General features: G+C 38.2%; 1 protein-coding gene across 1 annotated transcript in view; it reads left to right on the forward strand.

Annotated features, from left to right (window-relative positions):
- Positions 1 to 11: 11 nt before the first annotated feature.
- LOC128888043 (uncharacterized) overlaps positions 12 to 16,182 on the forward strand; it is an 18,442-nt gene continuing 2,271 nt past the window's right edge. The window contains exons 1-8 of the mRNA XM_054144651.1: positions 12 to 220; positions 10,670 to 10,839; positions 11,046 to 11,171; positions 11,244 to 11,361; positions 12,773 to 13,034; positions 14,497 to 14,613; positions 14,704 to 14,794; positions 14,866 to 15,002. Of these exons, the coding sequence (XP_054000626.1) occupies positions 208 to 220; positions 10,670 to 10,839; positions 11,046 to 11,171; positions 11,244 to 11,361; positions 12,773 to 13,034; positions 14,497 to 14,613; positions 14,704 to 14,794; positions 14,866 to 15,002 (1,034 nt within the window). The 5' untranslated portion in view covers positions 12 to 207. The remainder of the gene's footprint in view (positions 221 to 10,669; positions 10,840 to 11,045; positions 11,172 to 11,243; positions 11,362 to 12,772; positions 13,035 to 14,496; positions 14,614 to 14,703; positions 14,795 to 14,865; positions 15,003 to 16,182) is intronic.

Here is a 16,182-nt window from a genome sequence, read left to right on the forward strand (position 1 = left end):
TCGTCATCGAAGACATTTGAATTCGTAAAGAAATGCGTTTCCACGTTAAGGGTAACCAACAGTCTTTTCGAGGAGTTGGAAAGAAATACGTCTAAGAAAGTTTTCGTTTAAAAGTTAGACATTGCAGCAATAAGTAAACTATCGAATTTTGTTGCAGTGCCACGTGAAACGATAGGCCACAGTACTAAAGTGATTAATATCGGGAAAATGACTTTAACCGGTGAGATTTAACTTATTTTAATTTGTTTTGTCAAATTATGTTGTAGTCCCAAGCTATTAAATCATTCTAAACCAGTGGTCAGGGCCGGTTTTAGCAATATTGGCGCCCCGGGCAAGATTATCGTGACGCCCCGTCAGGGGTATATACAGGGTGTCCCAAAAATGTTGTAAAACCTTGAAAGAGGTGGTTCAGGAAGTGATTTGAAACAACTTCTTCCTTAGCGAAAATGTTGTCCGAGGCTTCGTTATGGAGATATTAACAGAAAACCCCGACCAATCAGAGCGCGAGTATGCCGGTGGAGTCGTATGTAATGTTGCAATACCTTCGAAAAATCACCGATTTGTCAGAACCGTTTACTTTACCCCACATAGATGAACTCATATGCACAAAAAGATGATGGAAAGTACCTAATCGAGAGAAATTAATTGTATGAAATAACAGTTAGTACTTTCTCATTAAAGTTTATTCTATGAACACGTATGATTTACTGGAAATAAACGACATGTTCACTTCAAAGTATAGAAAATGTAATTCTTTGTTTGAAATGTACAGTTATTTAATAAATGTAGATAACAAAATTCTTACTCTCGATAGGCAAGTGAGTTCTTTGGTATAGTAATATCAAAAGATATCAAAGAAATATATGTACAATTGAGTAAATCGTATTACACCATTTATTAAACAGTTGATAATTAAAACACACGTGTTCAATAAATCGCCTTTATTAAACATTGCGTTTAGAGTTTCTTTTGTTCTTCTGAATATATCTGTCTGATAGAACACATTGTAATATAAGTTGTAATTTTTATAATTGATACTTCTCCAGTAATAACAGCGGGAGGTAACATTCTGTTGATTCAATTATCTATATACATATATAAAAATTAACTATACAATACATATATAATACATCAAATTATACATAATAATAGACAAACTTCAGATTAAAAGTATAAATTTTTCTTAATGCTTAGACAGCAGAGATGGGCTAAATTCTTATGTAAATAATAATCATGAAAAACAAAAGATACACAGTATTCGATATTCGTAGAATTATACATTAAAATTTGAAATGTAGAATGAAATACTTAAATAATATTGAACGTTACGTTATATGTGAATTTGTATAAGTATTCTATACAATAAATGTTGCTCATGAATCATTATACTGTGCTTTAATTAATCATCTCTGTTAGAAAGAGACGTTCGAATGATTATAAATGGTATTTTATAGATGCAATTAGTTCTATAATTTTATAAATTGCTTGGATTTACAAATCGCATTTCAGGGCAAAATTTTATTATATAAGTAATGAAAGCGTACATAAATCTTACTGTGATTTAATGAACTTTCACCGTAGTCTACATTTTTGTATATTTACATCATGAACTGTAATTTCGAGTTCAATATTCCACTACGCGTTTGATTACAATTTTTCATTTTAATTTACTTTCGACTGTGCGTGTGAATAATATATGCCACATTACACTATGCTATACGCATATATCAATTGGTTCGGATATGCGCACAATTTCTCATCTTCTTAACTAAAAATATCAATTACTCCACTTAAAGTAGTGTTCAAATGATCAATATTTGGATAAACTGTAGTCGAAGTAATCGAAGCCCTACTATAACTAAAATTACATTTTAATTATAGTTTGAACGCATTTGAATGCATATCTCTACAAAATACACAGAAGCGACTCAAACTTATGCAGACAATGCGCGGAAGCCGAAGAAATAACAAGGCATATCATATGCGAGTGCCCAAGACTGATTACGACTAGGAAGAAACACCTAGAACAACCCTTCTTAGAACCAGACATGATATCAACGCTGAAACCAGTCAAAATATCATCCTACATAGCAGAAATTAACCCATGAAAATGAACGAAGCCTAACAAGTAGCAGAAATACATAATTATATCCCACGAGGGTAAAAGATGGCGCGTGTAACTAAGGAAGACTCAAAAACCGCTCCGACACAAAGAGGAGCCACAGGGGACGCCTTGGTATGGAGGTCAACTGTGGCATCTCGCCGAGGAAGGGGTCCACTGGCACGGCGCGAGGACGGGGCCCCCTTCCACATGCGCCACAACACACACACAAGCCAAGTGTATAACACGACACCCCCAGCAATGGGTGTACTACAAATAAACTAACAATAACCATCGTAAGTGAAGGGCTAGCGCGCTTCCTCCTAGAATGGGAAGAGCTCAGACCTAGGACGGGTGGTGACCGTACCTGGTATACACACCATCATACAAAAGGGGATTACGGAACCATGAAAATGGATCCAACAACCTTCCGTAAGAGGTGATGTCCACTACCAACAAAAAACCTCCCAACAGGGAAAGGGGGATCCTAAGCGAACCCTGAGGCGGGTGGTCACCGCACAATAATCACAATCGTGCCAGCAAGGAGTGAGAGCTACGGGGACAAACGAGACAAACTGTAAACCCAAATAGGATAGACCCGTGATAGGAATAGGTAAGATCGGCGGAGGAGGACGAGCAGCTGCGGGGCTGCCTTGACCTCCAAGATGCAGCTCGAACTACTCTGCGGTTCTTAATTAGAGGACCCGCGGGGTGTCAAAAAACAGAGACAAGCCGGTAATCCAAATGTCAAGCGATGTCAACGGGACATCGCTGGCGTAAGGAATCGAGTGGGATAGGCTAATCAACTAAGGAGGAGGGAGGGCTATAGATTTGCTCGCAATCCAGACATTACCTCTCGGACAGAGGCCGGTGGGGAAAGAGGGAAGGGGGGAGTGCTAGGGAATAAAGTCAGAGAGGGGGAAGGGGGGTGGTAAGCTTGAAGGTACGAAATCCAGCCTGGGTTACGGAACACGTAGGCTGAGAAAGGTGACCGACTATCGGCCCAGGAATAAAATGATAAGGGGTGGATAGAGCTCTCAGTCTCGATGGCACGGCGCAGAGGGAAACATGCAGGCTAGCACTGCAGGTCCTTAGGGATGTAGATTGCCCGACGTCCAACTCCGCTTCGGCATTACCGAGATATAGGTAGAATGGCCCCACCCAATGATGGACCGCCCCGTGAAGTAGCGACGTCCTCGTGAACGATGGCCCGGGCCGAATGAAAGCGAGGACCCAGCGAAAACGGGTAGAATCAACGGCTGGGTGACTGTCCTCTCCTGTCTTACTGCTAGACCGGGGTGATCGGAACAGGGGCTAAGACCCACGTAGCCAAAAGGACCTCGGGGGCCGCACCGAGGGCCCCCTCCGGCCAACAAAGCAAAAACTATACAAAACTATGTCGGTGGAGCGCCCGTGGTAGCGTACAAAAGCGGCCACCTAGCGCGTAGTCGACGCTACCGCGGCCAATGCAACGGTATACTCGCGCTCTGATTGGTCAGTGTTTTTCGTTAATATCTCCTCAACGAAGCCTCGGACAATATTTTCGCTAAGGAAAAAGTTGTTTCAAATCACCTCCCGAACCACCCATTTCAAGGTGTTACAACATTTTTGGGACACCCTGTATATCGGTATATTCGTATACTAGGGACACCGGACTGCGACGCCTTCAGAAATCTGGCGCCTCGGGCGGCTCTTGGCACTTTGGCCGGGTCCACGGTCACACCGGCTTAAGCGATGAGCTTTGGGCCGGCGGGAACTCATTACCTTAGCTTCCTGTTTCGACCCCGCGTTTTGGGCGATCCTCGTTTTCTCTTTGACCCGGGCCTATCCTTTCAAGGATGCGCGCTACTCTGCTGGGGGTGGTCCATTATTAAGCGGGACCATTCTACCTATTTCTCGGTAATGCCGAAGCGGAGTTGAACGTCGGGCAATCCGCATCCCTCAGGACCTGCAGTACCAGCCTGCGTTGTTCACCCCTTTACACTATGAATCAAGTTGAGGGTCCTATCCACCCCCTGTCATACTATGCCTGAGGTCGTTATTCGATCCTCGCTCTCAGTCAGAGTGTTCCGTATCTCTGCCTGGATTGGTTCCCTTTTAGTGTTACCACCCCTTCCCCCCTACCATTTTATTCCCTAGCACTCCCCCCGACCCTCTTGCCCCTACCCACCTCCTTTGGAGGTTCTAGCTAAATAGTCGCGGGTTTGCAAGGTTTCATCCCCCTCCTCTTTTCGATTAGATGGTTATTGTGTTCTGCTTCGGTGGACGCGCTGAGGCGCAGTCGGCGCGTCCCTGCTTTTGACATGGTATCTTTGCCTGTCCCGTGCTCTACTCGCTCTTGCTATTTCCTCTAGTTCTACACCCTGCGGAGAGGGGGTCTCCGCAGTGTCGTTTGTGTGCGATTTTCCTGCGAGACGTCCCTCGATCCGTCTGGTGCCCGTGTTGCTATTTGTTTGTTCTATGGCAAGGGACACCACCCCTTCCGTGGGGTTGGTGGATCCATTTACATGGTTCCGTGACCCCTTTTCATACGATGGTGGATGTCCTTAGTTGTGGTTCTGCCGACATTTCTGTCAACGTGCCATAATCCTTACTGTGGCCATGTCAGCATTGCTGCCAACGTGTCATATCACTTCCTTAGGTGTTTTGTCCGCGGGGGACTAGCCCCGACTCCCCGGCTGAGGGTATTCCGTCCTAGACGGTCTTTCCTGCCGGGGAGCTTCCCCTATCCGCAAGCTGGGGACGCGTCACGTAGGGGTTCACCTCCCCTCCCACTTGGACAACCAAATGGGTGGGTGCCCCCCCCCCTAACGTCGACCCTGCCAGTGGGGCACAAAATTTAGCTTATGAGCAAATTCGGTCACACGTTAACACATTCCACGCTGGTCCCGCAAAAATGCCGAATTTTCAGTCTGTTCTTTGATCCGGCTTTCTCTATCTATGAACGTTTTACGCTTTGATGTGCGTGTACTAGATATCGTTTATTTAATTTTGCATTTGTTTTATATAAAAACAATAATTTGAAAGCAACGAGAATTCTACAATGGCGTATTCAAAAGTCAGTATCTATTTGTTTAATGTATTTATTGTTTCGTTTGAAAAGTATAGTAAGTTTTATTATTACAAAATTCTGTACCTTTTTACCAATATAATATGTATAAATGAATTTCATGTGAATCATAAAAATACATACATTAATGTGATACAAGGTTAATTAAATTTTCTATACAGATTAACATTTCTTTACGAAACTTGACAGAAGCATTATTCAAAACATGTACTTTTAAAATATTTACAAAACATTAAAAGTAGATATTCTATACCATCAAGAAGTGTTCCTAAATATCAGTATTTTTCCCAACTTGAAAGGTGGTATTTTACTTTAATGTGAGACTTGTTTCCTGTTACTCTATTTCGCTCACTCTTGCTGTCACCCCAGGCATTTTCTACGTTGTAGAATATACACGAGGCGGGACCTCAGTTCGAGATAATAATCGCTACCTATTCCGCTTTCAAGTGAACTGGCGCTCAGATCGTATCACGTGAAAGCGAGAATTACGTAGTAATATTTTTTTCGTAGATGATGTAGAGGAGATTTGAAAATGAAGTTCATTTTCTGCATTTCGATGACTAATTGTATTCCGCGCCTTCTCCTCAAATCACATGGTAATATCCTACTTTATACCAGACTTTTTTTTTACGTGGAGAATGCTTCTACGTACACCCCCCCTCGAATGGGAGGGGGGTAGTGTGGGACTCGCCCCTCTGAGGGGGGATAGGGGAATACCCACTAAACTCCACGGCGACCCTCGGACGCCCTTCCGGCTTCTGGCGTATCGGGGGAGTCACGGGAACTCTTGCAGAACACTACCGCGATTCCCCCTAGCCTTCGATCGGTCATCTAGCCTTTGATGGCCGGCCGTGCCCCGAGGGGGGGATATATTGACCCTCCCTATCACCTTCCATTCTGCAGTGCAGGGAGGCCGTGCCCCGCACTGCTCCATCTCGGCGGCCGCTTTCTACAGCTCATTGCTGGTTAGTTGGCTCGTCAGGTCGGCACCCCCACCCGCATGCATCTTCGTGTATTCGTGGTATTGGCTAGGTAAAAATAAGCATTTTGCAGCATTATTATGCCTATGCAGCTTGGCTACTCAAAAAAATGGGAGAATCTGGGGTGGTTTAGGCGGACCGAGCGTCCCTCTCTCTAGAGGACCGAAGATGCGTGCGGGTGGGGGTGCCGACCTGCCGCGAGCCAACTAACCAGCAATGAGCTGTACAGGTTATATACACATGGCCCCCGCCCTGGGTATCGCGGCCGCCCGGGGGGACAGTGGTTATATATGCCGTTCCCCATCTCTTGTCACCCTCCAGAGTGATCAGCCGGCGGCGGAGGTTGATTTCACCCCACCAGCAGTCGCCATCCCTATCCCGGGGACCCGATGAGGTGACCCCTGCCAGATCGCCGCCGCTCCCGGGACCGTCGAGCTGGATCGGCAGTCTCTCGATCCCGCTCTACGACCTCCTTCTGCGAAGAGGTTATCTCGCAGAAGGAGACCGCCGCCCTCCAGTTTACTTTATACCAGGTTTGCCACGACGTTTATAGTTCCAAAAAGTTTCACCGGCGCTGGCGTTCCGTAGTCCCCGGCGCACAGTGGGACAAAACGGCTATCGGCAATCAAAAATCCGTAACTTTGGTTCTCTTGAAAATATTTTAATGAAATTTTAGGAACTTATTCCCTATACTATGATACTTAAATTGTATGAGCATAAATCAATTAGAGCTACAGGGTGTCCAAATATTCACATATAAAGTGTAACGCGTCAATATCTTTCACTTGTTTGACATACTTATTGTTATTTAACCAAAATTCGACTCAAACCTCTTACTAAATATGACAGGAATGTATTTAGTAATTTAAAAATGACAAGATGTACGTAATAATCATAGAAGTAAGCGTACAAACGTACATACCATTTTCTGTATGAGTCCCACTAAGTACAATCACCAATTTTTCAAAAAGGGGCATGAAGGAGCACCCGATCTTTGCAGAATCTGATAGAGGATGGTTCACTCTTTCCTGTAATAGCAATTAAACCTTGGACAATTGCGGACAATTTTTTATAACCATAAAGTTACAATTTTACTTAAATGTACTTCCCAACCAGACCCTATTATTTAAAAAGTTGTTAACATTTTGACTTATTTTATACATTGAATACTATCTATACAAATCTAGTAAACATTACAATTCATTTGAATATCGTCTTTCTGAGCAAAGTTTTTTAGAATCGTATATTGAAGTTAGGAGTAATATCGTAAGCGTTTTTCTTGGACGAATCATAATTAATAATATTCAGAATATTTCGCGATCAAAAGAACCAATATGGTGGTGCGACAGTGCTGCCGCGTTATCTGAACTAACGCTGCTGAAACGTACGCTACTGAATATTGTTAATTATGACACAAAGAAGCAAAAGTAGACTACCTATAGGAGCTTGCGTACAAGTTTGAACATTTATCTAGCGGAAACGATTATTGGAGGTCTCAAATTTGCATTGTCGAGACGAAAATAGGACAATACGCAAGCCCTTGCAGTTCCGTGTACGTATACAGTGATGTGGAGCTGTTGAGTGCGTACGAGCGCATACAAGGCTCGGGAGTCCACTTCCTTAAGCCCGACCTCTTTTGATTTACCTGAAATTTTTATATGCTTCAGTACCCTACTAAATACTTTGTTGTGATTTTTTTCAAATTTTTTTATTCAACCAAAGAAAAGATATGAATTTCTAAAAAAATCGGTGTTCTTTTTTTAAATAGCTGTAACTGTTAAAAAAATTGATCAAATAATGCGGGTATTTTTCAAAATGTTTGTTTTTGAATGATCTTTACGAAAAAATTACAAAACGAAATATTTGAATTGAACTTTGTTACCGCCTTGCGATGCATACGTAGCAGTTGGCAGCCCTGTCGGGGTTTCCCTCTCTACGTTTAGTATCTCAACATCACTCTGAGTTCCTCTATGTATATTAATATTTATTAAATATATATTAGTGTGTCATTTAATCTCTGTTTAATTTTATTTTACTCGCGCCTCGACTCCTGCCATCCAATTTCTACAAAATTTTTAGTTTTCGAAAAAAACAATTTTTTCTGCTAGTTTAAAATTTTTTCTTTTCTTTCTTGAAAAAAAGTTTAGTTCATTCCTCCTTTAATGGCGCAAGTTCCATCGTGAGCTAAATATTGTTCTATTTTTTTTAAATTGAAAATAAATTTCGATTCATTTTTTCGCAATTTAACTTTATTTTTATAATAGATTAATTTTCAATAAATATGTAAACGTATTAATGACATTTCGCAATGAAAATGAGTACAAACACGGCATATTTCAACTATTTTTAATTATATTTATCACTTTCGACGAACATCCAATTATGATCGTGTTCGGACTATTTTTAAAGGAAAAACCGCGTCTATTTATTGACAACATTTCCTAAAAGATACAACGAAATTTACATATACAAATTTCAATTTTTATTAGGCAATGAAATTCGATTCTGTTTGTTTATTTCAGGGGCAACTCTACTTACCTCTGTGAGGGATAAAATTGTAACTTACATCGTTTAGAATTTTATACCATCTTTAGTTCCGGACGCAGTAGTTAGTGACAGTAAAATACAAAACACGATACTTCCAGATATTTATTTACTCATTTTTTTCTCTGTTTATTCGTTTTGTATTCAGAAATCAACCCTCTTTCACGCCTTGACTAATTTATGACTTCACTATATATATCCTATTCTTTGTACGTGAAAGTGATGTGACATTTCATAAATGATATGTTTCATCATTTGAAGTAGAATTTGTAAAGAAATCAATACTGCGATTGGCTTGACATATGCACTAGTGAGTTGAGAACCCTGTTATTGCCTCCCTTTACATTTCTCACATAGCCTGACGCATTAAGGGGTTATTATGTCACCTTTGTGGCGAATATAATCAAACTTTCTTTTTAGGTATATAGAGAGATACTTTGAACCTTTAAAATATTGTTTAAAAAATTCCCATTGAACGTATCATATTATTGAAAAAAATATGACATGTAGAGTGGTAATTTGACGTATCGAATAACATAAGGGGTTATGCTAGTTTAGCGGCCGAAAAATGAGGCAATCTCTACAATTTTTCTTATAAATAAGTATGGTACTGATTGTTTCAAAACTTTGTGTGTCTATTAATTAACACGATAAAAGTAGGCTGAATTTGTTTCAACTAAAAATATCGTTTTACTAGCAAGTTATAGTGCGATTGCGAGAGATCGATACAAAAAATTGTTGCTCATGACTGTCATGATATAAAGAATTGCAGTTCTTGCAAAAAAATGTCGGTAAAAGCAGCTTGTTTCCTTGCAAATAATAAATGTCTACAATTTCATAGATTTGTTTAACATCTTGCAACATAATGTACGAAATAATTTAGGAGATAATGATATTACTCAGTATTTAATTTTCACACTTTGGTTTTTATTCTGCTTTTGTGTAAAATCTTGTGCCACTGGCCTACTGTACGTAGCAAAGAGAGACATAACATATAACGTTAACATAAATGTCAACTCTTTACTCTTCTACAGATAATCTTAAAAAAGTTTCTATTCGACCAATTTTAAAATGACATATATTTTTCAAAGTTTCTCCTTAAAGGGGATAAATGGGACTATCTCCTCCATTTTCTTTAGATCTTTAAAACTAAGGCTGCTATAAAAATTATCCATTTATTTAAAAAAAATTGTAAAAAAATATGGTAAAAACAGTTTTCTTTTAACCGAAACAATTTTTAGTTGGTACTTCATTATCTTCTGTATAAGCTTTCAAAGGCCCATTTTTGTCTATACAGGGTGTCCCAAAAATGTTGTAACTCCTTGAAAGGGGTGGACTGCGCACTAGGTGGCTTCGCTCATACAGTACTGCGGCGGCTCCAACGGCATACTCGCGCTCTGATTGGTCAGTGTTTTCCGTTAATATCTCCTCAACGAAGACTCGGACAACATTTTCACTAAGGAAAAAGTTAATTTAAATCACCTCTTGAACCACCCCTTTCAAGGTTTTACAACATTTTTGGGACACTCTGTATTTTAATTCAGCCGCTATAATTTTTCGAAATAAATGTAATACTGATTTCCAAACACTATAAAATCCATAATTTTGTGGAATTTTGGAAAACCTTTGAAATACGTTTATTATTATTAAACATTTTCAATGAGGAATTATGTTTAAGTACACGTGCTATTAAAGACTGCAACGTACTCAAATTTCCTCAAAATCTGAAATTGTGCACCATTTAATGTTCCATTTTCCGTGAAAATATCCGAGGCCAAGGATAATCAACACGACCATTCTAGTTTACAATTAGAGAGAGCCCTGAAATGGTCATAATTCCCATCTTTGATGTAGACGATGTAGACGACTGCACTAACATGCTACCATTACTTTTGTTATACCACACATTTCACTGATGCGACAGAGTCTTTAACATAGCTTACATGTTCCATAATTAAAGCTCAGATGATTTAGTGCTTCAGAAAGACGAACAACGAGGATCCAATATATTTGAGATTTCTTACTACAAAACGCTTAAGAACTACATGATATTTTTGGGGCAGTCTCCAACCCAAACAAATAAAAGTAATAAAATTGCTGTAACTTTTGTGGTGGGCTCTACCCTTAGCCTGATTTTACCTTCGGTAAGCGGAACACACTGATTCATTAATGTATGCTATTAATCGAATATAAAGCTGTTAATACTGCTAACGTTAACACGTTATCAGTGTGGAGCTTAACGTATTAAACGAGTATACAAATATAAGAACACTAAAAACTGACAAATCCTACATATCAAAATGAATAATCAGATGATATTGTTACACAATCGCAACACGCGATTTGGTAGTTATTCTACTTGAACCTAGCATTAAACAACAAGGATTGGGATGGAAGTATCGAATGTCTACCACATTTAGTAACACTTGCTAACGCTATTGTTAAGTTATCAAGCCTACAAATGAACAGAGAAAATGTATGTAATATCATTCCTGCTGAAAAAGGAGCGTTATAATGTATAAAATCATTAAAATACATAATATTATAGTTCAAAAGCATATATGTCTCCGTCAAAGAAGAGTGGGAACTGTTACAGCTCCATGATGAAGGCCATTTTCTAGATGTACTCACCCAGAAAGGAAGTAAAATTGCTCAATTGTATAGAAGTAGGTACTTCATAGAAACTTTTAATATTTGTTCGATTTTTGTAAACAGCGCAAGCTGCCTAAACTGTTACAAGTTGTTTTCCCAGACACTATCAGTGATGTCAGCAAATTTTTGTTTAGTATTGTATGGGACGATAGGTCCTTCCATGTGATGTATTGGAACTGCTGAATGGTCTCTCTCTCTCTCTCTCTCTCTCTCTCTCTCTCTCTCTCTCTCTCGCTGTCCCTACGAATATCCTTATTTACTGGCAGCTACATTGTTCAATATAAGACAAAAAAGTAATTTGTCAACCAACAGTTTCCGAATAAATAACTTGTAACAATTTAGGTAACTCACACTGAATAGGGTGTTGTTTATCTACAAGTGGTAAACTGTATAGGGAGTAAGTGTACAGGGTGTCCCAAAAATGTTGTAACACCTTGAAAGGGGTTATTCTAGAGTTGATTTGAAACAACTTTTTCCTTAGCGAAAATGTTTTCCGAGTCTTCGTTGAGGAGATATTAACGAAAAACACTGACCAATCACAGCGCGCGTATGCCGTTGGAGCGGCCACGGTAGCGTATGAGCGAAGCCGCCTAGTGCGCAGTCTACGCCTGCCGCGGGCGCTTCAACGGTATACGCGCGCTCTGATTGGTCGGGGTTTTCTGTTAATATCTCCTTAACGGAGCCTCGGATAATATTTCGCTAAGGAAAAAGTTGTTTCAAATCACCTCCCGAACAACCCCATTCAAGGTGTTACAACATTTTTAGGACACCCTGTATACTTGTACGTATCATCGAAGAAACACAAAATTTAAGAATAACGAACTTACATTTGAAGCTTTGTGTCCGAATGATTGATTGCTAAAAATACATAACAATATATCCATTTCTCTTGTTTTCTTATCTGTTAACAAAAATATTTAAAGAGTTTATGTAAAGCATTTTTTTGAAATTTCTACAAACTACGAATATACATAAGAATAACTACAAGAGGTAACTACCACGCCTTAAAAGGATTACTACTTGTAGGAATATGTCTCGTAGAAAAACTTAAAATGTACAAGGTTTGTTTATAGAAATGTGTAACCTTCGTTCAGGATCAATTTCTCGTGCTGATGAAAATTTAAAAGTTCGATACAATTTTGCAACATGCAACTTCGCCATGAAAGTATAGGCAGCAATTAAAGTTCAGAGTTGATAATTCTGGTATGCGTTGTTTTGAGTCAGTTGAGTACGTGCCAAATATCACACCTGCAAGCTTTACCTACTTAAATTTACATAATGATGCCTTAGATTGTAAAATGCTAAGAGACTTTCTGATTTATGTTTGCAGGAGATATCAATTCTAAAAGAAGGTTCCACGTTTCTGTTAATTTGTTAAATTTTGAATACTTCTAACATGAAGTTAGTTTCCTTTATACTTTTTAGTTGTTTTATTATCGTGTTTGCTAATATTTGTATCGCTTCCGTTGATTCATCCTGTAATGGATATCATAATACCGCTGAATGAGACTCGACGTCGAGAGCAAGTATTAAACCTTAATTATTTCGTAAACGGTGACGAGTATTTTTATACCATATATATCCATACGGCGTTCAGTGCAACTATAGCTATATTAACTATAGTCGCCGCAGATTCTGTATACATGGTCATTGTTCATCATGCTTCTGGATTATTCGCCGTATGTAGGTAATTATAAACACAACATATGGAACGATGCACGATATAGCTGCGTAGTAACGATCACGATTGATTGTAGTGATGCACTCCGCATTCCGTAATTTAACTAGAAATGGAAGAGCAAAGGAGACCAAAATGCAACGTTTTTCAAAAAATTACCTTGAAATTGTTCAGATAGAAAAAGTTCATATAACAGAAAAATTGTTCTCTACCACTTGTTTAAGACGAATCAAATAATAACTTCAGCAGGTAGCTCCGAACAGTACAGACGGCCCTAATAATAAAAAAAAATTTTCGCCATTTGTTTATACCCATATAACATTCGACATTCTATGTATTTGGATTTTTTCCGCAAAATTATACCCTGCACCCTCCATTTACCACATATTCATCACACACATGTTACGTACGTTAACACGTAAAAAATATATTATTAAGAAAGTTATGAGCCTGAAACCAAAGAAGAGCGGGTTTTTTGAAAATTCGATATTTTTTGAACCAGTGATAAAAAAAATCTCAAAATTTACCAGGAAGCCTCTTTTGAGGGGTACTCAAAAATACCAAAAGATTAAGGAAATCAAAAATAAAAATTCGTTTAAACCGTCCAATTTGTAGTGGAATGCCCCATATATTGAAGTAAATATTGTAATTTTTTGTAAGTATTTCCTCGAAAAATATGAAAGATATCAGTTGCCAACCATTGGAGGTCACCATCAAACGTAGCTGTTTTGCGTACATTCTGAAGACCATAGTTTTCACCTGAAATCAATAGTGATTTAAGTTTACTTTAAAGACATGTCTTTCTTCTATATGAACCTAAATTTTCATCAAAAAAATTGAATATTGCATTTTTAAAAGTGTTTTAAATTTTTGCCATTATTATATAATATTTTTTTAAATAAAAAGATACTTTAAACAATCATATTACTCCAAATATAAGTTCTTATAGAAGAAAGACATGTCTTTAAAGTTAAATCTCTTATGGTTGCCTCCAGAATGTATCCAAAACACCTACGTTTGATGGCGACCCCCGATGGATGGCAACTGATATCTTTCATGTTTTCCGAAGAATTACTTCAAAAAAATTACAATATTTATTTGAATATATGTTTAAAATTTTCTCAAAGTTTCATTAAATTATATATTTATACAATCCTTTCTTGCTAAAAGAAATGCATACAAATCACAAAAAAAGCGTAGTTCTAAACATATTTCCCTCCTTGTCGTCTCCATGGGTGGTTTCCACCACTTTATAAAGCTATAGCTATAGCTTCTGATCCATATATAAGGTCTCGAAAAACAGATAGAACAAATAAAATATAAAGCAGTTTTAAATATGTATATCGCAACTGTTCAACTTCTTTTCATTTCATTTGAAATGTTCAGCATTATGTTCATCAACATTTATAGCTATCACTTTTGTAGCAATAAAAGCAACGTTTGTTTATTCGAGTAATTCTGATAAATACAGATATAAGGTTCAGAAAGCAACAGAAAATAATCCTATATCAAAAAATGAACGTGCTGCAGAAAGCAAAGGATATCAAGACTTTAGGCAGTGTGTCATAGCTCACAATAAAGCCATCAGGTTTGTAGCAATTAAATAGTACTGAATTAGAATCTATCATTGAACGCTTTATTGAATTCAACTAGATTCGTTATTTTATTCTGTTTTGAGGTTTTTCAAATTCCTGGACAGCCTGAACCGAAATAATTATTTGATTCAATTAGGATTTAACATGGTCGGCATTAGTATCACAGCTTACCAAGTAAGAATAATTGTCCGCAATGACATTGATGTTTTTAAATATTGTTAATCACGTCGATATTTTGTTACCAGGTCATTGTGCACTTAGACGAACTCGACCAAGCCATCAGACACTGTATGTTCTTCACTGCTATGAACTTTCATTTATTCGTCCTCAGTCTACCTGGTCAAGTACTCGTGGATCACAGTTTAGAGTTAGCCACCAACATGTACGTTTGTATCGTCCACAAAGTACAAGAAAAAGAATGTATCGGGCCAATTCGTGAGTTTTTGCGTACTTTTGTTTAAATAAATTTTAAGAAACCCTATGGTCATTGTTGAGTGGTAACAGGAGTTGGAACAGTTGCAGGTGTAATTGTTACACATCAAGTGCCAGCCAGACTGAAAAGACATTTGAATTGTCTGAGAACTATTTATAAGTTGTATTACGCTGTTGCTACTGTCGTTGTTGTTGTTGTTGTTGTTGTTGTCGTTGTCGTTGTCGTTGTCGTCGTCGCCATCGTCGTCGTCGTCGTCTTTGTTGTTGTCATTGTTGACGCCGTCGTTGTCATCGTCGTCGTCGTCGTTGTTGTTATAGTATTATGGTTTACAATAAACGGACTCGTGGTACGAGAGTTGTGACCGTCGTTTCCAATAGTATAGATACAAGGTAAATATTATTTATCTATCGAATAGCCTACATATCATACGACGTCTCTTTCTTAATTGGTATTTATGCGATACTTATTTCATAAAAATCAAATAGTTTGTAGTATTTATTCGTTATATATGCAACATATATGTAAAGTGTATTTTATTAATTAATATATTACTATTAATACCCAGATAGCACCGGACGTCCCATGGACGTCCATTTTATGTCCAGTTCACATGGGACATAAATTTTGTACGTCCGCTCTAAACTTTCTAAATTTAGGGAAAAATACTTTTTTTAAAACAAAATAAATATTATTTATTAATATTATTTATAATATAATATTTATCCAATATGTAGAACTGAATATTTTTTTCCGAATATAAAATACACTATTTACAATTGTAAATTAATATTAATTAATATTATTATCTCAGATAGCACCGCACGTCCCATGGACGTACAGAGAACGTACAGAAAACGTTCTGGAAATGTCCAACACCGGACGTCCCATGGACGTACAGAAAACGTTCTGGGAATGTCCAGCACCGGACGTTCCATGGACGTACATAAGACGGTCCTGTTCCTGTGCTATCTGGGTATACAGTCATTATTTAATATTCGCAACAGAATATGTTTTTCCGTAGATAAAACACATATTTATCTAATATTCGCAACAGAATATATGTTTGAACATGTAAAACAAAATGTTTATTCATTATTAGGAATACAATATTTTTTGTACATATGAGATG

The sequence above is a fragment of the Hylaeus anthracinus genome, unplaced genomic scaffold (assembly GCF_026225885.1).
Source record: "Hylaeus anthracinus isolate JK02 unplaced genomic scaffold, UHH_iyHylAnth1.0_haploid 11989, whole genome shotgun sequence".
Taxonomy (NCBI): domain Eukaryota; kingdom Metazoa; phylum Arthropoda; class Insecta; order Hymenoptera; family Colletidae; genus Hylaeus; species Hylaeus anthracinus.